Source organism: Rhinolophus hipposideros, assembly GCF_964194185.1.
Source record: "Rhinolophus hipposideros genome assembly, chromosome: 11".
In the NCBI taxonomy this organism is placed as follows: domain Eukaryota; kingdom Metazoa; phylum Chordata; class Mammalia; order Chiroptera; family Rhinolophidae; genus Rhinolophus; species Rhinolophus hipposideros.
In genome coordinates, this window is record NC_138057.1 from 30,705,028 (window position 1) to 30,728,710 (window position 23,683).

The following is a 23,683-nucleotide window of genomic DNA, read 5'->3' on the forward strand; positions in this document are numbered from 1 at the left end:
TATCTTTTATTGCACTTATTTGATAAGCAACTTTATTGAGGTATTATATACATACCATACAATTCACCAGTCTAAATTGTACAATTCAATGGTTTTTAGTATAATCACAGAGATGTGCAACCATCACCACAATCAATTTTCATCTTTACATTTTCATCACCCCAAAAGAAACCCCCTGACAGCCATCATTCTTCATTCTTCCTGCTCCTCCCTTCGCCCCAGCCTCTGGCAACCACTAATCTACTTTCTGTATAGATTTGCCTATTCAAGGCCTTTCATATAAATGGAATCATACAATAGTTAGCCTTTTGTCATCAGCTTCTTTCACTTAGCCAGTTGTCAACTTGTACTTGTTGTTTTATCATTGTCAGGGTAACAATAGGGATAATTTAGAAATAAAGCAAAGGAGAAAAAAAATCACCCATAATCCCATTCTAATACAATCAACATCATAATTGTATTTTTCCCCCCTTCTGCATGTGCATTTTTATCTGTTAAACAGATGGAGGATGCCCCTTCCTCGGTCCCCGCTCCCCGCCTCTCAAAGCCCCGCCAGTGCGCCCGGAGCGGAGGGAGAAGCGGCCCCGCCCATCCCCGCCGGCGCCCCGCTTGCGTCACTGCTTGGAGCCACAGACCCCCTCCCTCCTTCCGGGTCGCGGTTGCTTTGACAGAGCGCGATGGCGGCGGCCGGGTCTGCAGGGGCACCGGCGACCGTGTCGGGAAAGCACGAGTTTTACCAGCTTCTGAAGAACCTGATCAATCCAAGCTGTATGGTGCGGCGGCAGGCAGAGGAAATCTATGAAAACATCCCAGGTCTGTGTAAGACTACATTCCTCTTAGATGCCGTCAGAAATAGAAGAGCAGGTTATGAGGTGAGACAAATGGCTGCCGCACTGCTACGACGGCTTTTGTCCTCTGGGTTTGAGGAAGTCTATCCAAATCTGCCTTCTGATGTTCAGAGGGACGTGAAGATTGAACTGATACTGGCTGTTAAGTTAGAAACACATGCTAGTATGAGGAAAAAACTTTGTGATATCTTTGCGGTGCTGGCCAGGAATTTGATAGATGAGGATGGCACTAACCACTGGCCTGAAGGTCTGAAGTTCCTTATTGATTCAATCTACTCTAAAAATGTGGTTCTGTGGGAAGTTGCACTTCACGTTTTCTGGCACTTTCCTGGGATTTTTGGGAACCAAGAGCGGCACGATTTGGATATCATCAAACGGTTGTTGGACCAGTGTATTCAAGATCAAGAACATCCAGCAATCAGGACATTATCTGCTAGAGCTGCAGCTGCATTTGTACTTGCCAATGAGAGTAATATTGCTCTTTTCAAAGACTTTGCAGACTTGCTCCCTGGAATCTTACAGGCTGTGAATGACTCATGCTACCAGGATGATGATTCAGTGCTAGAATCCCTTGTTGAGATTGCAGATACTGTACCTAAATACTTGGGTCCATATTTAGAAGATACTCTGCAGTTGAGTCTAAAGTTATGTGGAGACTCAAGGCTTAGTAATCTGCAACGCCAGCTGGCCCTTGAAGTAATAGTCACCTTGTCTGAAACTGCAACCCCAATGTTGAAAAAACATACAAATGTTATTGCACAGGCAGTTCCTCATATATTAGCAATGATGGTTGATCTACAAGATGATGAGGACTGGGTAAATGCTGATGAAATGGAAGAAGATGATTTTGATAGCAATGCAGTTGCAGCTGAGAGTGCACTAGACAGACTGGCTTGCGGGCTCGGTGGAAAACTTGTTTTACCAATCACTAAGGAGCATATCATGCAGATGCTTCAGAGCCCTGACTGGAAATATCGACATGCTGGATTAATGGCCTTATCCGCCATTGGAGAAGGATGCCATCAGCAAATGGAACCAATTTTAGATGAAATGGTTAACTCTGTTTTGCTTTTTCTTCAGGATCCTCATCCAAGGGTGAGGGCTGCAGCCTGTACTACACTTGGACAGATGGCTACAGATTTTGCGCCTAACTTCCAAAAGAAATTCCATGAAACAGTGATTGCAGCTCTGTTGCGTACCATGGAAAATCAAGGCAATCAGCGTGTGCAATCACATGCAGCTTCTGCGCTTGTTATTTTTATAGAAGACTGCCCCAAATCATTGCTAGTTCTGTATGTGGATAGTATGGTGAGAAATCTACATTCCATCTTGGTGATTAAACTTCAAGAGTTGATTCGGAATGGAACTAAGTTGGCCTTGGAACAGCTTGTGACAACCATTGCCTCTGTTGCGGATACAATAGAAGAAAAATTTATTCCATATTATGATATATTTATGCCCTCACTAAAGCACATTGTTGAGCTTGCTGTTGAAAAAGAACTCAAGCTTCTGAAAGGAAAAACTATTGAGTGCATTAGCCATGTTGGTCTTGCTGTTGGGAAGGAAAAATTTATGCAAGATGCATCAAATGTGATGCAGCTATTGTTGAAGACACAATCAGACTTAAATAATATGGAAGATGATGATCCGCAGACATCTTACGTGGTTTCAGCGTGGGCTAGAATGTGTAAAATTCTTGGAAATGATTTTCAACAGTATCTTCCACTGGTTATTGAGCCTCTTATTAAGACTGCTTCAGCTAAACCTGATGTTGCTCTCTTAGACACACAAGATGTGGAGAATATGAGTGATGATGATGGCTGGCAATTTGTAAATCTTGGAGACCAGCAAAGTTTCGGAATTAAAACTTCAGGACTTGAAGCAAAAGCAACTGCTTGCCAGATGTTGGTTTACTATGCTAAGGAATTAAGGGAAGGATTTGTGGAATATACAGAACAAGTTGTAAAGCTGATGGTTCCTTTACTGAAATTTTATTTCCATGACAATGTTCGAGTGGCAGCAGCTGAGTCCATGCCTTTTCTCCTGGAATGTGCAAGAATTCGTGGCCCAGAATATCTTGCACAGATGTGGCAGTTCATATGTGATCCCTTAATCAAGGCTATTGGGACTGAACCTGATACAGATGTACTCTCAGAAATAATGAATTCTTTTGCAAAGTCCATTGAAGTAATGGGAGATGGGTGCCTTAATGATGGACAGTTGGAAGAACTGAGAGAAATATTGAAAGCAAAACTTGAAGGTCACTTTAAAAATCAAGAATTGAGGCAGGTTAAAAGACAGGAAGAAAACTATGACCAACAAGTTGAAATGTCTCTGCAAGACGAGGATGAATGTGATGTTTACATTCTGACCAAAGTATCTGATATTTTGCACTCATTATTTAGTACTTACAAGGAAAAGATTTTACCATGGTTTGAACAGCTGCTTCCATTAATTGTAAATCTAATTTGTTCTAATAGGCCATGGCCAGACAGACAGTGGGGATTATGCATATTTGATGATATCATAGAGCACTGTAGTCCAACCTCATTTAAATATGTAGAATATTTTCGGTGGCCAATGCTACTAAATATGCGAGATAACAATCCTGAAGTCAGGCAAGCTGCTGCTTATGGCCTGGGTGTTATGGCACAGTTTGGTGGAGATGATTACCGTTCTTTATGTTCAGAAGCTGTTCCACTGCTGGTAAAAGTTATTAAGTGTGCAAATTCCAAAACCAAAAAAAATGTCATTGCTACAGAAAACTGTATCTCGGCAGTAGGCAAGATTTTGAGGTTTAAGCCTAACTGTGTAAATGTAGATGAAGTTCTTCCTCACTGGTTGTCATGGCTTCCACTTCATGAGGATAAAGAGGAAGCTATTCAGACTTTGAGTTTTCTCTGTGACTTAATTGAAAGTAACCACCCAATTGTACTCGGTCCAAATAATTCCAATCTTCCCAAAATAATCAGTATAATTGCAGAAGGAAAAATTAATGAGACTATTAACTATGAAAATCCTTGTGCCAAACGCCTAGCTAATGTTGTGCGTCAGGTACAAACTTCTGAAGAATTATGGTTGGAATGCGTATCGCAACTTGATGATGAGCATCGGGAAGCCTTACAGGAGTTGCTGAATTTTGCTTGAAGCACTTTAATATCACTTGAATTATCTACCGTAAAAGTAACTCCAAATAAGTGTTGTGAATGGATTCCATTATAATTAAGAGAACTGTTCTCTCCCTGCTAAGCAGTTTGTACTCCTTCCCCATGTTTTTCCAGGATTAGTCAGTGTTATAGCCTTCTGTCCACCTTGCATGTTTTATCTCTTAAACACAGACTTTGGTGATAACTTGTGCTTCCATTGTCTTAGAATGTTTGTCATCTTTTCCCTCGTTGATGTGAAGTATACAAAGTGTTGCCATTTGTCTGAATTATTGGTGCTGGGCAAGCAATATACTTGGTGTCAAAATGTCATGCTGCCTATCACAAGATGCTAAGACTTCACAAAGTTAGGATAGCAGAACTTCCAGGGTAAATATCTTTGGAATTAGGATGGGTGAAGAATATAGTGCCAGGCTTATTCATCCTTGATAATACTCCTGGTTTTCATGGTAATAGGAGGATGCTGAAATTGGGAGAGAGTTTTGAGATATTGCCGTGGATGTGGAGAGTTTTCTCTGTAATGTATATGAACATTTTCATAACACCCTCTTGAGAGCTGGGTGAGACGTATCCATATTTTAGTTCCCAAGGTGTCCAGCTGAGAGTTATGAGAATTTTAGAATCTCCTTAGCCAGACTGGACTCTATTTGTTAAGTTATCTAAGACTCTAGGAATCATGGTTACTGAAAAGGGTGTCTTGGTACGTCTAACATTGATAGCATGTAACATACTTTATAACACAGTGTTTGACAGATAGTGATCAATGTTTACGGGGATCAATCAATGTTACGTGTTTGAGCAGAATATTGTATATGTATGCTATTTTTCCCCTGCAAAGCAGCTCAACAAAAAGAGAAGTCCTCATTCAAAATGGGGCTTAAATAGATTTCTATTTTGAAGAAGTTCTAAATAGATTCTATAGTAGCACAGAAGAGTATTCTACTGTGAAAATGAAAGGGAAGTGAATTTAATTTTATCTTTAAACACAAAAAAGAAAACAGCTTTGAGACCTGACATTTAGCATTAGATGTGCATTATACATTATAAGAAAACAGTTCTATAAATCTAGGTTTAATTATATTAATTGGAATGTCAGTCTTTAATGTCGAGCTTTTGTAGGGTAGAAAAAAGCTTCTGTTCAGCAAGTTATTGATCCAAAATTTAGGAAAAAATACATGTCATGATTTCCTGGCAGCATTGTGAGTACTGTGTATGTAAAGTATTTGGCAAGTATTTAAGACCTACTAAGTGCTTAATAAATGGTAGCTATCATTGCTGTTGTTGTTTGTACCTCAACTGTGTTTTCTTTTGTTTGTTTGGAATTCCTTTTACATTAGAATTTCTCTGATTCGCCTTCTACCAGTTCAGATAAGCAAGTCCCATTGTGGTCAGAGATATGGTCGATTTTAGATATGCAGTTCCTGTCCATTCCCTACAATTATTTATTAATGAGGGGAAAAAGGACATTAAATACAGTATAGTCACAATTTTAAGATAAAATACAGGCAAAAAGAAAAATCCCACCACAATAATAGAGGTTTTCTCTAGGAATAAATGGCAATTTTTCTTGAAATTCACTTACCTATATTTTCTAATTTACCTACAACCAACATATTTCTTATATATATATATTTTAATTCAAGGACCTGATTGCAATCACCTTGGCCTCTCTATGACCTATAACTGAGTTTCCTTCAACTCACCCATACCTCTTTATCTTAGTATCTCTTACAAAGCCGTTGATAAACATTTCTAGCAGTTTCCTACACTATTGTGCATGCAGAATTGCAAATTCTGCCAGATGACTTGGAATTAGGTCCCTGTAGAATTTTTAAGTATGACAAACCTAGATTTGAAATTTGGCAAACTATCTTCTTCACCTAAGCATCAATTTCTCCATCTGAAAAATGTGCATAATACCTGTGTCATAGGATTGTTGTAAGAATTAAAGAAGATATAAAAAGTGCTAGTGGCACAGGGTTCAACAAATGCAAGCTAATATTGTTGAGAAGCCTGAAACAGGGTTGGTGACTAAAGTGGAAGGGATATTTGCTGGTGTAGGGTGGGTCCAGATTCTTGGGCTTTGTCAAAGGAAGTGAGGGATGTCCAATCAGACACATTTTTGTTTACCAGTTGCCGAAATAGGAATGATTTCTGCCTTTGTTCCAGTGAGGTGAGGTGATTCTATGGGTTCTAAGATGAGAATGCTATAAATGCCTAATAAGTTACAAATGTCTTAAAAGATCCACATTAGTGAGAAACAATCTTGAGTCAGAATATCCTGACCATTTAGTTATACAGCTTTTAGTTGTAAAAATGCTTCATTTCTAGAATTTCATTTTTGTGTTTTAAGTAATTCTAGGTTTCAAGCAAGAGCGTTTTAAGTAAAAAGAGTATTATGTGCACCTTTCAAATAGAACATGAAAAAACAGAATATCTGCTTTTTGGAACTATTAACTCCTTTCTCCCCACTTATTTTAAGCAATACGTGAATTAATGTCCGCTTTTTAGACATTGCCTAAACAGTAATTTTTTTAATGTGTAGTGAGATTATAAGGCCACGCTAATGGCTTTTTAATGCTGTACAGTTTAGACTTGAAATATTTGAAGACTGTTTTTAGTGCCAAGGGTCTTTTTTTAAATGAGGTTGCATCTCCTTCCTCTATTCTTAGCAGATCTCAAGACTCAAAAATGTAGAAATACATTTTCTTATTTTACCAGAAAACATGAGGTTAATTTCCGAAATAGGAATTGATGTTAAGAACTGGAGGCAGGAGTTTCAGAAATTCGACTTTTACAATAATCTTTTCTTTTACACGTGAACATATGTTTCATTTGGTCTCATTCTTGAACCTTTTTACAGTTTTCAAAATTCTAGCTTTATTAAACCGTTAGTCACAAGGGGGAGGCTGTGTGCAAAGAAAATGTAAATTTTACAATACGACAGGATTTACATTTTGTGCCTTATTTTCGTTTGTTATTAACAAAAGTTATCTAAAAAGATCCTTCTGGATTACTGTAAGTTTTTAGGGTCAGTAAGGGTCTCGCAAAAGAAATACCCAACTGCAGCACTTGCACTTAAGAGCCCTCTGGCCTTTCTGGAGGTGGCGAGTAAAGCTGCGCAGGCGCCTTGCTTCCCCCTCCACTCCGCCCTTATAGTCGTCTACAAGCTGATGACATCATTGGTTCGCGCAACCTACCAGGCCTCGGGACCTGTAGCTGAGCCGAAGTTCGTGCTTTCCGGTAGCGGGGCGGGACGCGAAGCGAGGGGCGGGGTGGTTGGTTGTTCTAATACGCATGCGCATCGTGGATGGCGACGGTGCCTCTTTCTTTGCCTGTTTCCACAGCTCGCCCCAGTCTGGGGTGGGGGAAGCCTCAGTGCCCTCCTCCTTCTCTCTCTGCCCCTCCCCTTCCCCCCTTCCCCCTCCCGCCCAGCAGGGCTTCTAACTGACAGTTGTCGCTGGGCCTGGTCGGCGCACTGCCTCCTCCTGCCTGGGTCCCCCGCAGGTAGAGAGGGGCGGGAGGGGGTGTGGGGGAGAAGAGGAGGAGGAGCCCGAGCCGCCGCGGCCCTGCGCTGCGGCCCCCTCCGGGGAAGCGAGAGAAGACCCCCACCGCTTCCTCCTCGCCCCCTCCCAGCCACTTAGTCGGCCCGGGAGGGGGTGGGGCGCCAAGGCCGCGGCGGCCGGGCCGGGCCTGGCGGGTGCAGAGCGGGCGGGCGGGGCGCGGACGGGTGAGGCCGGCGAGGGCCGCGCGCGCGCCACCGCCGGGGGGAGGGGAGAGGAGGGCACCTAGGCTCTCCTCTTCTCTCCCCCCTCCCCCGCGCGCCATGTAACCCCGCCCCGCCGGCGGCGAGCTCGAGACCCCCGCGCGCACCGAGCCGAGCTAGCGGCTAAGGAGAGCGAGGCCCGATGCGGCTGAGGCTGCGCGGCACGGCCGAGCCCTGAGGAAGCGGCCCTCACTCGCGCGTCCCCCGGCGCCTCGAGCGGCCGCTCCACACAGCCCAACCTGGGCCTGCCGGGGGCATGAGCGTGCCCGAGACGCCGGGGGAGATGGAGCCGGCCGGGGAGGAGGAGCGGCCGCCGCCGGCGGCCGAGGAAGAGGACGACGAAGAGGTGGCAGCTGCGGCCCGGGCCTCAGGGCCGGCCCAAGGGAGGAGTGCCTCCTCGCGGGAGGGCGCAGAAGACCAGGAGGAGGAGGTGCAGGAGGCGATGGTGGTCGGGGGTGGTGGCTGCAAGGAGCAGGAGCTGACCTACGAGCTGCAGCAAGGCTACCGCATCCTGGGCGAGTTCCTGCAGGAAAAGCACCGGGGCCTCACCGCCCCCTTTCTGCAACCCTTGGGGGGCGTTGCCACCTGGGAGGAGGAGGCGGCTGAGGGGCCGCGCAGCGGGGGCCGGGGCAGTCGCTCCCTCCCGCAGCTGCCGGGGCAGGGCATGTGTCTGCTGAAGATGGAGGAGAAGTTCACTAGCGGCCAGTACGGGGGCATCACCGAGTTCGTGGCCGACTTCAGGTCGATGCTGGAGATGTGCTACCGCCTTCATGGAGTGGACCATTGGATGTCCAGACAGGGCCAGAAGCTGGAGATGATGCTGGAGCAGAAGTTGGCGCTCCTCTCTCGGTGAGTGAGCCCAGTCTCAGGTGGGACTGAAGGACTGACACAAACACACCCTCGCACGTGTCCGAGGATGGGTTGGGCCAGGGGACTGGGGGCGTCGCTGATAGGTGCTGAGTCTGTGCTGGAGAACCCCGGGAGGAGGAGCAGCGCTGGGCAGGGTCCCTCTGGGGTGTGGTGGGTGTGAGCCAAAGAACACAGCACCCAGCTGAAAAGCTGAGAAGGAGGCCGAGGCCAGAGCGCTGAAGAGCAGGTGAAGCTGTAGATGTGAAGGGAAATGGTGCCCGTAGGAAGAATTACAGGGCCAGGCAGAGGAAAAGTTTTTTAGTGGGATGGAAGTTGGACCGCAACTTTTAGACTTCTTTTTAGCGTGAAAGTTTTAAAAGTTTTTAGGATGAAATATCGTTAGAAAAATAATTTCAGTTTATGTAAACAGGTGGTTGTTTCAAACCAGTAAAAATAATCATCGCTGCCATCGCAGATTTATGAAGTGTTATTAAATGGTTAACGATTACTCTGATGTACTCCTGATCTTTTCTCTCAGCTTCCTTCATCTGAGGAGACCTAATTTTTGCAATGATAGTGGGTGCCTCAATGCAAATTTGTTAATACATTTAGATGTTTGTGTTTATTCTATAAGAAATCATAGGCAATTTAGGTGGCACCATACTCTTGGTGTACTTCACCCATATATCCAGTCAGTTTTTCTTTAGTAAGAGGAAATAACGGAAGCTACTGAAATAAACGTATTAATTTATAATTATAATTGATACAAGCTAAATTCATTTCTCAAGTGGCAGTTTTTTAGGAGTAGAAAAATAATTGACTGTTGTTGGAAATGGTAGTTGAATAGTAGTTTGACACTACAGTTCAAGTAAACTTGAACAATTAATTTACCATTTTGGTTTCAGTTTCCTCATCTGTAAAATGGGGATAATAATAGTACCTAATTTATGGGGTTGCCTTAGGTTTAATTGAGTTAAGTGTAAGGTTAACAGTGCCTGTCCCATAGTTAGCCCAATGTAAGTTTTAAGCATTATAATAGTAGTAGTAGTAGTTGAATAAAATCAGTATTTTCCTCATATCTGGAACTGGGCATTGTACTAACTAGTGTTTTTATGGAATACTTCCTGAAAAGTTGCGTTAATTTTTTGGTTCTTGATTTGTAGTTGTAATTTTAAAATAATCTCATCTGTTCTTGGCTTCTGTATGTTGTTTTCAAGACTATCAGTAACTTCTTTCACTGAAAACAAGAATTAACATAGTGCTTGACTCAAGGAAGTTCTATTTATACTAAGGACCTTTTCTTGAATCCTTTCATAAAATAGAATTATTCGGTAACAATAATTATTCACAAATTTGCTTTGTAAATTACTTTTAATACTTTAGTGACATTACATTTGTTACCCTTGACGCCACAGTGCTTTATAGTTATGTCTGACATAAAAATCCATACATGTCATTATTTTTAAGTAGTAAACTATACTCCAAATTGATGTCACAAGATTTTAGAAGGAACTATAGAGTTCATCTAGTCCAAGCTTCCAGTTTTACAGATGTGGAAACAGAGACTAAGAATGAGGCAAAAGAGTGGCTGTATGCAAGTGCTAAGAAGTAGCATATAGGTTTGAATGAATGATAGGTTTATTTTCAAAAGCAGTGCGTGTATAATAAGTCATGTCATGAATCCTACAAAAGAGCAGGGAGACTATTTCTCTTTTACATAAAGGTGAGTTTCTAAATGCTTTCATTCCCACTGGCTAATGCTCAGAATACCGTATTCCCGTATAAATCATACAGCATCCATACTTAGATGTTAAACTTAAAACATTCTGTTCTTTATAAACATAATGTATTTCTGATATTATTAGTCCAAGAGAGAGAAAATTCTTGCATTTTTAGTAGCAAAAGTAGTATGATGGTCTCAAAGAGATGATTAAAGTTTTGATTCTTTCACTTTTTTGTATTTGATGTATACAAACATTTTGTAAATAATACGAAGTTTTTTGCCAGACCTCACTCATTGATGCTAGGAAATCATTTCTTTTTATGTACTAGCCTGAAATCTGAGTCTTTACTAAATAAATGCAAAGTGGTGGGCACAGCTTTAAGAAAAAGCATAGATTACAACTGTTTGGTATGCATTTAGAGTATATAGATGTTCCAGAACAATGTTCTGTCAACTGTTCACATGAATATGATTTTCAGCAAATGGCTGACTCAGATACCTTATTTGTAAAGAAGTGGTATGTGTTATTTTAGTAATAAAAAACAGTCACTGAGATTTAAGTTTTCTTTTGTCTTCTGGTATGTATTTGTAGTATATTGAATTAACTCTTATTTTCAAATTTACTGTAAGGAGAGCTTTATAACTGTTCCATATACTCATGAGCCTTTTATTGAGTAAGAAACTAGGTACATTAGATAAAGAAGATGCCACATTATCATTACAGAGCAGCCCAGTTGTATTAGTACTTTGGACTCATTGTATACTTTGAATCTCAGTTTCTTCATCTGTACTTTGAGAGTGTTAGGATAGATTGGTTGTACAAATACGTATCTGCCAGAGCTAGACATTCAAGTCCCTGATATCAAAAGATAAGTTCTCTGCCCTTAAGTGGTTTCTAGTGTAGTGTGGAACCAGACACTTTAAAAAGGTAATGATTCTATAATGGACATATAAACAAGGTAAAAAGCAAATTTAAGAGGAAGGAGACCTAAATCTGAAGGGGTGGGGGGGGATAGGTAAGTGTAGTGATGGGAATTGAGAGAAAGGAGGAGAAGGGGGAAGGAGACAACAGTAGTTAAAATGTGTCGTAGAGAAGTTTGCACTTCAACCAATTCTTGAAGGAATTGAATATTGCTACTGGATTTTCTTGGAAGCTTGAGATGGGCATTCCAGAATGCTGAACTGCAGTGAATACAAGGCATGAAACTGCATAGGGTTTCTGGGAACTACAGGTGCTTCTGGATGCTACAATATGGTCTACAGAATAGTGTCAGCACCCCGGGAGGTCTGCAAGATGATAGATTCCGAGAAATAAAGTACTACAACTTCAGTATATTCTAGTTTTATTTTATCCTTTTTAAAATTTCTATTTTTGGTTTGCTTTTTGTGGTGTTTTTAATAGCACCAGTATATAATCTGTAGTTTATAAGTATAGTTTGTTATATATAAAGATGTATTAGTAATATAACAACGTATTTAATATTTGTAATAGATCTAGGACTAAGACTTAGATGACGAATCTATTTTGAGGAAAGTTATATTTTAGAAGGGATCTCATTTATTTGAGACACCAGAGAAATACCAGTTAATATTAGAAAAAAGGGGAAAATCTAAGTGGAAAGGAATAGAAAATAATAATTAGGAAGATATGTAACAAGCTTTAAAAATTATGAAATATTAATAAGAATTTTTACCTCTTGCAAATTTTAAATGATATTTTTGAAAGCTTTTAAATTTTAAAATATTTTTGAAAGCTTTTAAGAATATTGCTATGTAGCCAGAAGATGGCTTTTCCTAATTTTAAAAGGTTGTAGTTATAGGAGAGACATCACCAGTGACCCTCAAAGGAGCTGAACTTAAAATTTTAATTTTGGCCATTTTAAACAATATTTTGGTGAAAATAAGCTTGAATATAATATATCTTTGTGTGTGTGTGTGTGTGTGTGTGTGTGTGTATACATATATATATATATATATATATATATGTATTTTTGGTTTCTAAATTAAGTTGCTGTTAATGGTACACAGGTAAAAAGGCTTTCTTAAAATAGAGCTAAAGGTTATTTACTTTTATAATTGATTTTTAATTGGCAAAATATTTTTCTTGGGGATGAGAGTACAAAAGCATCATCAAGCCTTAAAAATGTAAAAATAGAAGTTTCAGAGTACAAGTAGTGTTGAAATACAAATGAAATTCATAGACCAATTTTAACCCTCTCCTGAGTTAAAATTTTAATTTTGTTGACTTGCTTATTCTCAATATCAAAATCCAGAAATTAATTGGGAATTTTAACAAGATGCTTCTTTCTTCCTAGTAGTCTTTTTTTTCTCCCTAATAGTCTAACGCCCCCTACCCCCACTGGATTGTGTAATTCTATCTTTTTTATGTAAATCTTTAAAAATTGAGGACATTTGGTAATAGAATCTGGATTTGCCTCTTGTTCAGAACTGTAAAATGTTAGATAGAGCTTGATACTCCATGTAGTTCTATTTATTATAGTTGCCATTATTTAAAAAAAAATAGTTGTGTTACTTAGAGAAGGTTCAGAAAATGTTTAAGTGCAGCTATAAAAGGATAAGGGATTTTAATTAACAAGATATTTATTAAGTCCCTGCTTTGTTCTAGGACTTGGGGGGACAGTTACTGCCCCCAAGAAGTTTAAAAGATGGTACAGTTATGTTAAAAGGTAAAATATGTTAAAACTGATTCATTCTCGAAATTGTTCCATTGTCAGAACACCTGGAAGTCATCCTCCTATTTGTAGAACACCCTGAAATATTGATATATTTAGTTGTATCATAATGATTTTTTTCCTGGGGGATCCAAAAGGCTTTGTAAAATTATGGGAAGAAACCTTTAATTGGAGAGATTCTGATACCTTATTTTATCCCCCCTACAAATTGGGAGGCCCTAATCACTTTTGGATAGTACATTTTGGTTCAGCTCATGAAATAACTATGTTCCAAGGGTGCATACTTTGAAGACTACTGTGGTGAGCTTTATCATAGAATGTTAGGGGAGTGCAGAGGAGTTTTAACTGGGGAGGGGGGAAGAAGCTGAAAACACTTCATTAGGTTTTATTGTAGAGGTTACAGTTTTGGAGGGTAGGTAGAATATTGATAGGTGACGTTGAGGAGTTCATTAAGCAATTATTTAAATTAGTCTTTGATAGGTAGTATGTAAAACCCTGTAGATACAGTGATAAACATGACATTATCCCTTATGTCAAGCTGGTAGGTAAACGGAAATAAACCAAGATATGTAGCCAGAAGAGTACAGAGTATTGCAGAGTAACAATTTATACCCAGTGGTTAGATTGTGGGATGATGAGGGGCTGTATGTAGTGGCAGATAAATCTAGAAAGATAGGCTGGGGCTAATTATGGAGATTCTTGATTGTTTGCTGAGGAATTTAGAATATAGGTGATACAGATCCACGGGTTTTAGCTAAAAGAGTGATGTAATTTATTAGTATTTTGAAGTTTGAAAGCTGAAATTGAAGGAGAGGGAATGAAGAAAGGAAACCAAGTAAATGGCTATTGAGTTAATTCCATCAAAAGATACATGCAGTAGGAATAACAAGGTGGGTGAGGATACAAAAGAGGTATGTATATTCAGCAGGTGAAAGTGGTGAAATGGCAAGTTATGGATGTGGGGTGTGGAAAGATGATGTCCAGAATGAATTTGAGCCCAGATGATGGTGATGCTGAGGGAACATGAGAGGAAGCATTCATTTGAAGATAGGAAGCTGAGAATTATTGGAAGGCTGCATGTGGAGCTCAGTAGAGGGAGTAGGGCTAGATCAGAGATGTTTATTTAGGAATTAACCTGCAGAAGGATGACGTTTGAAAAAAATGGCAGTGAATGAGATTGCCCAGGACAGAGTCTAGTATAACACAAGGGGACCAAAGGCAGAACTTTGTGTAAGGACTGAGTGTCTTCAACCTGGAAAAACGAAAGTTTAGAAGAATATGATGAAGTGTGTATAAGTTATATTAAAAGCTGAAATGCTTAACTGAGAAAAGGCAGTTAATAAAGTTGAAAAGAATTTATTCTGGAATAAGTAAAAGGTATTATTTAGAATATAACAAACGTAATAGACTTCAGTATTTTAGAAGATTTTATTCCATTTGATAATATTAATTTAAGAATGGCTTAAATTTAATACAATAAAAATGCTCAAATAGATTCTAATGTGTTTTGCCTTTTGTCCGTTTCTCATAGTATTTGTGCCCTCATATTTTTCTTTCTTTTCTTTTTTTAATTTTTGTAAGAGTATTTGAGCCAAACTGATGACATATGCCTGGGAACAAGATCTCAAATACTCCCTATTTTCATTTCTAAGAAAAAAATAGAGGGGAAAAAAATCTAGGAAAAAAATTCTTTTTCGAGAGACAATTGAGTCCCTTTCATAGTTGTATTTTAGCTTTCAAATCATCTGTAGGCTATCGCCATAAAATTAGAGGTGCACAGAGCAAATAATAGCCACTTAATTTCTAAGGAACTTGCATAGTAATAGGAGTCTTTAAAATACATATTAAGTTACTTGAGGTGGTTCTTTTTTTTTTTTTAATTGGGAAAGGTAATAAACCCCCATGGTAGTATTATCTGTCACATAGCCCTTTGTATATCATCTTCCACCCGGGACCTATGAATGTTCCAGAATTAATCATGCTTAAAATTAAGGGTATTAAGTATATACTCGTACACTTTGAAAAAAGACTTAGGAAAATCAACAAAAATCAACAAAGTTAATAGTGGTTGTTATTTTGTAAGTACAAAGAGCCTGGGTATTTTTCATTTTCTTTTAACTTTTCTGTATGTCCTAGATTTTCTACAGTAAGCATATTACTTTTATGGTTAAAGATTTTATTTAAAGGAAATTAGTATTTGTACGGCTTTGAATAAACTATATCGGTAAAAAATTGGGTTAAAAATATGCATCACCAAAGTTGTAAGACAGTACACTCATGTTAAATGTTGTAACTGGGTAGTGGAACTGTGGGTGATGTTTAATTTTCCTTTGCATTCTTTCTAATTTTTTTCCTACAGTGACCATGAGTTACTATTGTTACTTTAATACTATTCAAAATGTAAAATCTATAGATTTTGTAGGTACAGTGTTAAGGACTTGAAATAGCTAGTGCTAAGAACTCACGTTAAACTTTCATATTTAAAACATGAGTACAGCTATCTGAAAGCACCTTCAGACAAAAATAACTTCTGATAGCTTTCATATCTCTTTAAATGTATGTCTGGGAAGTCCGACTTGTTCATTTCTGTGTAGTCTTCCCACTACAGGATTTAAAAAAAGATGAGAATACAGATTGAGATAAACCAGTTTAAGGTAAAACTGCTTAATTATAAATGAACCTCTTGCTATTTTGTAAGTACTAATATTGTTCTTCTGTGAGAGTTTAAGCCTTCTAAATTTGAATTAGTGATAAAACACTGTCAAGATATAATGCAGAAAGTGTTTGAATTGTTATTTAGCACAGGAAGTATTTTATTTGGGGGATCTTCTCTCTTTCCAAAGGATAGCATCCACTCTCTCTCAGGTACATCTCATTTGCTAGACATCAGCTTTCTTTCAAATGGTAAATCTCAATTTATAACTATATTTGGGTTTGCAAAAGCTTTAAAGGTCACCAGTTTTATTTAAATTTTGCAATGTATACTACCTTAGTGCATTGACTTATGGTAGTGGTGTACATTCTCAGTTCTTTTATTTGATACCAGAAAGAAAACCCCTTCCACAAAATGTGCATACAGGTAGAATATTGGGATTATTTTCCCTGTGGCATCTCATGTTTTATGTTTTTAAACTGCTTTTCAATTTCTGTGGTACATTGCCTAACAAACAGAGTAAGGAACACCAAAATTCTGCTGAATACATAATTCCTGGTGAATTCAAGGGGCTTTTTTCTTGTTTGTTTTAAAAATAAGAACAGAGTCCACTTCATTTGCACTAAAGGAGAGAAAAAGACCATCTGAAAAACGTATTACATAGAAATATTTTCCCATAGAAATAGTTATATAAATTGTTTTCATGTTAATCCATAAGCGCAATTTTCAACATCTGGTAACGTCCTTTGTTTTCCTTTATAACATTTATTGAAACCTAACATATGATTTAATTACATATACCTTTTTCTCCTCACTAAAATGTAAAATCTGTAAGGGCAGGGACTTTTTCTACTTAGTTTGTTGCTGTTTGATTTCTATAAATGTTGACTTGAAATTAAGCAGTAAGTGGTTATAAGATCTACAGGTCGTTTTAAAAGGTTTTGAGGAGCAGTGTCTCTCTCAAACAGTGTTTCCCAGATTGCCAGCATTAGAATGCTGTTGAAAAGCCCATCCTGGGCCCCAGAATAGCATGTTTAAAGTTGTTAACTCATTCTCAGAGTGGGATCTTAGGAATCTACATTTTTAAAAAGCTCCCTAATTGATTTTTATACACAATAAAGTTTGAAGACAGATGCTTCAGCATATAGTAACATTGTTTCATGTTTGATTTCATTTCACAGTTTAGAGTTTTCCTTTCATTGGAGTATTTTTTTAGCCCTGCTTTTATACTTGTTAACGCTTAGTAGCATTGTATTTTGGGTCATAGTTGGAATGAAAGGAAGGCAGCAGAAAAGTGAGAAGTAGACTCACGCTCATGTCTTTATGTGGAATATAACTTAAAGAGGTAACTGGTAAAAAGTGAGAGCGTGTTGGGGAGTGGGGTAGGTAAGGAGACATGATATGATACTAGGTAGGTGTTTGAATTATTAGGTTGGTGCAAAAGTAATTGTGTAAAAGGTTAATTGCAAAAATCTGCAGTTACTTTTGCACCAACCTATATTTCTCCATAAAAGAATGGAGAAACATTGAAATTTATGAGTTTGTCATAGACTATTACACAAAGCAATCTCTATTTTTAGATTGGTTTTTACATAGTTTTTAAACTTTTTATCAGAGAATTTGTAACATATAAAAGAGCAAAACAATATTTGAACCCTCATGTGTCCATTACCCAATCTCCAACAGTATTCATTCATGGCTGGTTCTGCCCCATCTGTACCTTCTATATTCCTTCTGTATTATTTTTAGCAAATCATTGACAGCAGATTATTCTATGAACACTTCAGTTTGTAACTCTCAGAGATGAGGACCCTCTTGTTTACAATGTAACTACAATATCATGTCAAACCAAAAAAATTTTCCTTCATAGCAAATAACCAGTCAGTGTTCACATTTCCAGTTGTTTGAAAAATTATAATTTAAAAATGTTTTTATTGTTTGGATCATGATCCAAATAAATTCAAACGTTGTGATTGGTTCATATGTTTTTAATTTATAGATTTCCCTTTCCTCTCTCTCCACTCCTGCACACCCCCCCTCCCCTTCTTTCTTGCAAGGATTTTGTTGAAGAAACAAGGTTGTTTGTCTGGGGTCTCCTATAGTCTTGGGTTTTGCTGGTAGCATCCGATTTTTTTGTCCTCTGTATTTCCTATAAATTGATAGTTTGTTCTAGAAGCGCCATAAAATTCAGGATCACCTGTTTTTGGAGATGGGGGGGACAAGACTACCTCCTTAGGTAATGTGTTCATCCATCCGTTTCTGGTTTTATGTTTTAAATCAATTATGAATTATTAGGTTTAACACATTGTTGGCACAATGTAATTTTGCTGAATTTTTTAAAATGAAAGTTAATGAGTAGTGATTTTATAATAAGGTTTTTGTTTATTTTCTTTACATTTAAACTCATCTGTTGAACTTTATATGACAAGTAATTTATTCTAAGTTTCTTCCTTCAGTGGAGTTTAGAACATGAAATTAATTTCCAGAGCAAGCTACTTTATAATCTGAGAAAATTGATTTTAGCTTGGAATTTATATTAAAGCATTAATTGTATGAGTAATCTCTGTTACATAGAGCTAGTATGTTAAATAGCATCAATATTTTTCAAAAGCCTGAAGTTAAAAACCCTGGGTCCTATTCCCAAACACTTGTATCCATTTAAACCTGTTTGTATGATCTTACATTATATATCAGTTGTGGATAATAATACTATTCTTTGTGTTTCTCATTTGATTTTTGGGAACAATGAAAAGAGATCCCAAGATGTTAGGTAAAGTATTATATCAATTGACTTCATAGCCTTTTGATTGATTTTTTAATTTTGTGATTCTCTTTTATAGCTCAGTATGAGTTACGAGCCTTTATAAAGTTTAAAGTTTTTAACTGGTGTTCTAAACCCCATCTTCCCACTCACAGATAGTATGCAAAATTATATGTGTGTGTGTGTGTGTATGTGTATGTGTGCATGCACATTTAAGTTTTTTTGAAGAGAGGGTGCAAAACCTTATTCGGTTAGCGGAGGGGCCCAGACCCAAAAAAGGTTAACAATTATAGAGTTAAAGCACAGAATAAGTTGTGATGATGTTTGATTAAAGTGGAGAAAATTCCAATTAACTAAATAAAGAAAAAATTAGACCTTTAACAGAAATGACAGAGAATCTGGATAGTACCTGAAGATAAATATTCTTACATTATGCTCATGTTTATGCTGTAAGTTATTTAAGGAGACTTGCTTAACTTAAGTTGTGGTTTTGTTCTGCATTGAGCCGCTTTCTCCTAAATCTAGAGGATTTAGTTTTCCTATGTTTGCTTAAACTGCCTCAGGCTTATTTACCCAGAAATGACATTCCTCTTGTAACATTAGACAGATACCACCTTGGGCGGCTGTACTCAGCGCTTCTGTAGTACGACTGCCGACTGCCGCTAGGGAGTTGATCTGGTCTTGTAAATCACTAGAGGGAAAATGTCTTGGAAATAGCTCTCTTGGTATTCTAGAACTCTGAAAGACTTAATATATCACTTATTGTAGTGGAGATGTCATACCTCTCTCTGTGAGTAAAGTGAGTTTAATTCTGGTTTTGCCAGTGACATTTGTGTTGAATTAGACATTGGCTTTCTCTAGAATTCCATTTACTGTCATTGGCCATTAACTTCATCAAATTCAGAATAATTTCAAAACATCTGGAGTGCCTTTTTCCCTGTCTACTTAGAAGTCTATTTTTTTTTTATGTCTAGTGAAATTCTAATTATTATTTAAGGTTCAGTTCAGATGACACCTCCTCTACGAAGCCTGGTGCAGAATTAATTGCTTTTTACCCTGTAGTCCATGATTCCTTGTTTTACATCTGTTAACATTTAAAAAAAATAGGGGAACGTCTGTCTCCCTCTCTGTATTGTGTGATCTCTGTGAGGGCAGAGGATATGTCTTACCATTGTATGTCCAGGAATTTGGATATACATAGTAGTTGTTTAATAATTCTTGAATTAATAAAATAAATGAACATATGAAAGAAGAGCAAATGAAATGTTCAGTTATATCAAGTCAAACTTCTGCTTTTTAAAAAAACTCAGCAGAGTTGTCATCACCTGAGGAAAATTCTGCACATCTCTGCCTCCCTCTTCTTTTCAGCATGTGTTATGTGTATTCCTCTGTTCTTATAGAACCCACCTTTTGGAGTCCTATGATTTGACTGAAGATTTTGAAAACTGATCAATCGAAGTTATCTGTTTGCATGTCTGTTTGCCACCCTACATTTTAAGATTGTCTTATGCATTTTTGTATCACCTCAAGTGCAAAGAAGCTCAATAGATATTTGTTGAGTTGAATGCACATACCATATGCTCCCTTAAAGGGTAGATACAATATTTAAAAGCGTAATAGAAGGAAGCGTGTGGTTAATATAGTAAGACAGATATAGTTCATTTTATTCAACGTATATTTACATTTATTATTATTGGATAGGCACTGTAGAGGGATTCAAAGATGAATGTGGAAAGATGGGCGTTGGTCAACCAAGTTGATGTAGATTAGAGGTCCTTCCAGGCAACAAGAATAGCATGTTCAAAAGTGCAAAGGGAAAAAAGCCACTATATACAGCTAGGGAATGGCAATTAGTTTAATTTGGCCAGAGTCTAGTTATATATAGAGAGCGAAAAGTAGTGACAGGTGTAACTGGCAGCTCCAGATTATGAAGCCAAATCATAGAGGGCCAAATAGGTTGTGCTGTTACAGAGTTTGATATTCCATTTTAGCGAGTTACTATATTAAAAGCTTTTAAGCTAGAGAATTACAAAGGACACATATGAGATGAATTAAAGGGGAAAACTAACATCAATTTGATCTTTTCCCATCTCTTAATTTTCATCTTCTCTTAATTTTAATTTTGCATTTGACTTTGTTTCCCCTCAGGTATCAGATTTGGTGAAGGATTATATAGAAATATATCTGGAAAAATTTGTTTTATATTAAGCAGAAATCCAAGTAATGTTAGAAAGAAGAGAAAAACAGTACTTTCTTTTGTCAGATAATTTAGATAATATGCTAGATTTAAATATCTGAATAATTTAGGTTGCACTTAGTTGTTTTGTTTTTTTAATTGCATAATTTTAGTCTTTTCCCACTTCTCAGGGGAAAAATTATGTTAAATACAGAATTATACCAATTTACTTTTAACAACTTTGTTTGCCAATAATAAAAAAAGGAATATAACAAATATAATTAAGAAATTGCAAGCACATATTGACAATATTAGTTGGTTATACTTAAATTTTACAGTGTGGTTTTTATAGATCCAAATCTGTATTTGTAACAGGCACTTAGAAGAACATAGTCTTAAAATTAATAATATAACATCTAAAATAAAAGGCTTTTAGAAACAAATATGACAGTAGTTCATGGTGATCCACAGAGAACTGAACAAGTAGGAGCTACATATACTCCAGTTTCTCTCAATCCCCGATTATGGTACAGTTGTCAGCCAGTACATTCGTCATTTCCTGTACTTATTAATTGCACTGTGGGGAATTTGGTCGGTAGTGAAATTTAACCCAAAAGTTATATTCAAGTCTTATTTTTTAAAAACTTTCACGGCAGAACTGTGTAAATTATAGAGTAACTGAGGTCTAAGCACTCTGCTAAGCATTCTACATGTTCTGTGAAGAAGATTTGGAAAAAATAGAAAATTGTCAAAAACTTAAAATAATCACCCATCTTATCAGACAATGGTAATCACTTGTTAGCTTTCTTGATCTCATGTATATACATATGTGTTACTTACACACACAAAAATTTTAAGTACAAAATTTGGATTTGCCATGTAGGCAGTTTTATACCCTGCTTATCATCTATGAGATTTTATTTTACTTGTTAGTTAATCAGATGTTATATGTTTTTACATGTAAGTGACAGGATAACAGCAGTAGGACTTATAGTGTGCTTTTTGTTTTTTGATTCTGTTGTTTTTTCTTTTAAAAATTATTTTTTGCCATATGGATTTGCTATCTTTTGCTGTTTCACTACCAACAGAAAAAATGACGGACCACTTCCAGTAAAAATTAACCTAAGTCATTAAGAAGTAGGTTGAAGCCATCGTTCATGCCATGATGAGTTTGTAAAATTTATAGTAAGAATATATTAAAATATATTTTAATGTTTCTAATCACACAAGTTAGCTAGCTCTCCAATATTTTTATTACTATGTTTTATAACTATCCTTTTCAACAGAACTCATGATTAATTTGCCAGTGCAAGGAGTAGAAGCAGCCTGTTTTGGCTGCCTTTAATACACAAAAACCCAGCAGCAAGTTTGAAATTAACATTTTATCATAATTTTAGTAATAGCTAACAGTTATTGAGTACCACTCTGTCATTCTGGTGCTTCATGTATATTAAATTAATCCCCACAACTCTTGAGGTAATTATTGATTTACATAACCTGTTTTACAAATGAAAAAACAAGGCACAAAAGATTAATAAACTTGTTAGTGGCAGGACCTGGATTTGAATCCAAACTGTTTGATTCCAGAGCTCAGGTACCTAGTCACAGTGCTATGATGCTTATGAATAAAGCTTTTCTACCTGAGAGAGACGCTGGGGAGAGAGGATTATAAAAGATTTCAAGGAGGAGGGAGCATTCAGATACCTGTGGTGGTAGGATTGACAACATTTGCAGTATAAATTATTAAAATTATTATGCATATAAAATACAACTATTATGAAAATCTAAAGGAAGTAGGTGAAGTGTAACTACTGTACATGGACTTTGTTTAGCAATCCAGTGATTGGTGTTTGTTTTATTACTAGTTCATTAATTTAAAAAGTAATGTGCACATCTGGTGGCAAAAATTAAACAGTGCAAAAGGTAATACAATAAAAAAATATCTCCTCCTCTCAGCAGTCCCATGGTCCCCTACCGTTAAGAGACTACTACTATTATTAGTTTCTTGTATTCAGTAGCCATTTCAAAATTTAACATGTTCAAAACTGAACTTCTGGTTTGTTGTTTAATTTTGCTTTTCTAAGCCTATTCTTCTGAGATGACTCCACTGTCTACAAAGTTGCTCTGGGCAAAAACTAGCTTTTTTCATTGATTCTCCCTCTTCACTTACTTCCTATATTAAGCATATGAACCAGTTCCTAGCTTTCTTCCTCTAAAGGGTATTTGAAATCTTGTCCATTTCTATCCATTGTCACCACTTAAGTACAAAATTTTCATCTCTTTCCTGGAATACTGCTGTAGTTTCCTGACTTGTTTTCTTGCTTCTGCTTTTTCCTCCTAGAGTCCATTTTCAGCAGCCAGAGTGAATTTTTTTAAATGTACATTAAGAGAAGTCAGTACCCTGCTTAAAACACTTTAGTGGCACTTGGGCTATAGCAAAGTGTTTAGCATACTGGTCTTTACATACCTGCCGAGCCACTTCTCACCTGAGGGCCTTCATGCAATTATTCTTAGTTTTATCTAGAGCACTCTATTTCCAAAGTTTGTTTGTTTTTGTCATGGCTGGCTCCTCCTCCTCCTGTCAGCGCTTCAGATTTATTCTTGCCTCTTTTTCACAGAACTTACAGTATCTAACTTAGAGTTAGACCTTACGTATGTACGTATTTCTATGCTTAATTTTTGTGTATTATTAGCATGTAAGCTTGGTGAGGACAGGAATCTTGCCTATAGGTGTTGATGCCAATACTTAGCCTGCTGCCTGTAAGTACTTAAGTAATATTGAAGGAGAAATAAATGAATGGATGGACAAATGAGTGGATCTGTCTGGAATTTGCTTTGGTCAAGGAGTGAGGTTGAATTCCAGCTTTATGTTTTTTCCTCATGTCCAGCCAATTGTCACAGCGTCACTTTATTGCTTTCATTTACCATTTTTATAATACATTAAATTGCTGGTGTGTTTGGATCTATTTTTGTGCTCTCTTCACCATGGTGTTGGTATATCTAACTATCTTCCTGTATTAAACTTTATTACTGTAACTTTAAAATCATTT

General features: G+C 37.5%; 2 protein-coding genes across 6 annotated transcripts in view; both read left to right on the forward strand.

The window, feature by feature from the left end:
• Window positions 1-654: 654 nt before the first annotated feature.
• Window positions 655-5,302, forward strand: RANBP6 (RAN binding protein 6). 2 transcript variants are annotated; one of them, XM_081066381.1, is made up of 2 exons: window positions 665-813; window positions 1,929-5,302. In XM_081066381.1, exons 1-2 carry the CDS (start codon window positions 678-680, stop codon window positions 1,997-1,999), a joined length of 207 nt encoding a protein of 68 aa, XP_080922507.1. In that variant the 5' UTR covers window positions 665-677; the 3' UTR covers window positions 2,000-5,302. The 2 variants fall into 2 exon arrangements, with proteins under 2 accessions (XP_080922506.1, XP_080922507.1); XM_081066380.1 differs by having other exon boundaries at window positions 655-5,302.
• A 2,441-nt stretch (window positions 5,303-7,743) lies between these two features.
• The window catches only part of BRD10 (bromodomain containing 10), an 83,957-nt gene continuing 68,017 nt past the window's right edge, over window positions 7,744-23,683 (forward strand). For 3 of the 4 annotated variants that reach the window (XM_081066760.1, XM_081066761.1, XM_081066762.1), the window contains exon 1: window positions 7,744-8,627. In XM_081066760.1, coding sequence (XP_080922886.1) covers window positions 8,035-8,627 — 593 coding nt within the window. In that variant the 5' untranslated portion in view covers window positions 7,744-8,034. The remainder of the gene's footprint in view (window positions 8,628-23,683) is intronic. The other variant, XM_081066763.1, reaches the window with a different exon arrangement.

Excerpts from the sequence above, each read along its gene's own strand:
- RANBP6 (XM_081066380.1), top strand. The coding sequence starts at position 678 with ATGGCGGCGGCCGGGTCTGCAGGGGCACCGGCGACCGTGTCGGGAAAG.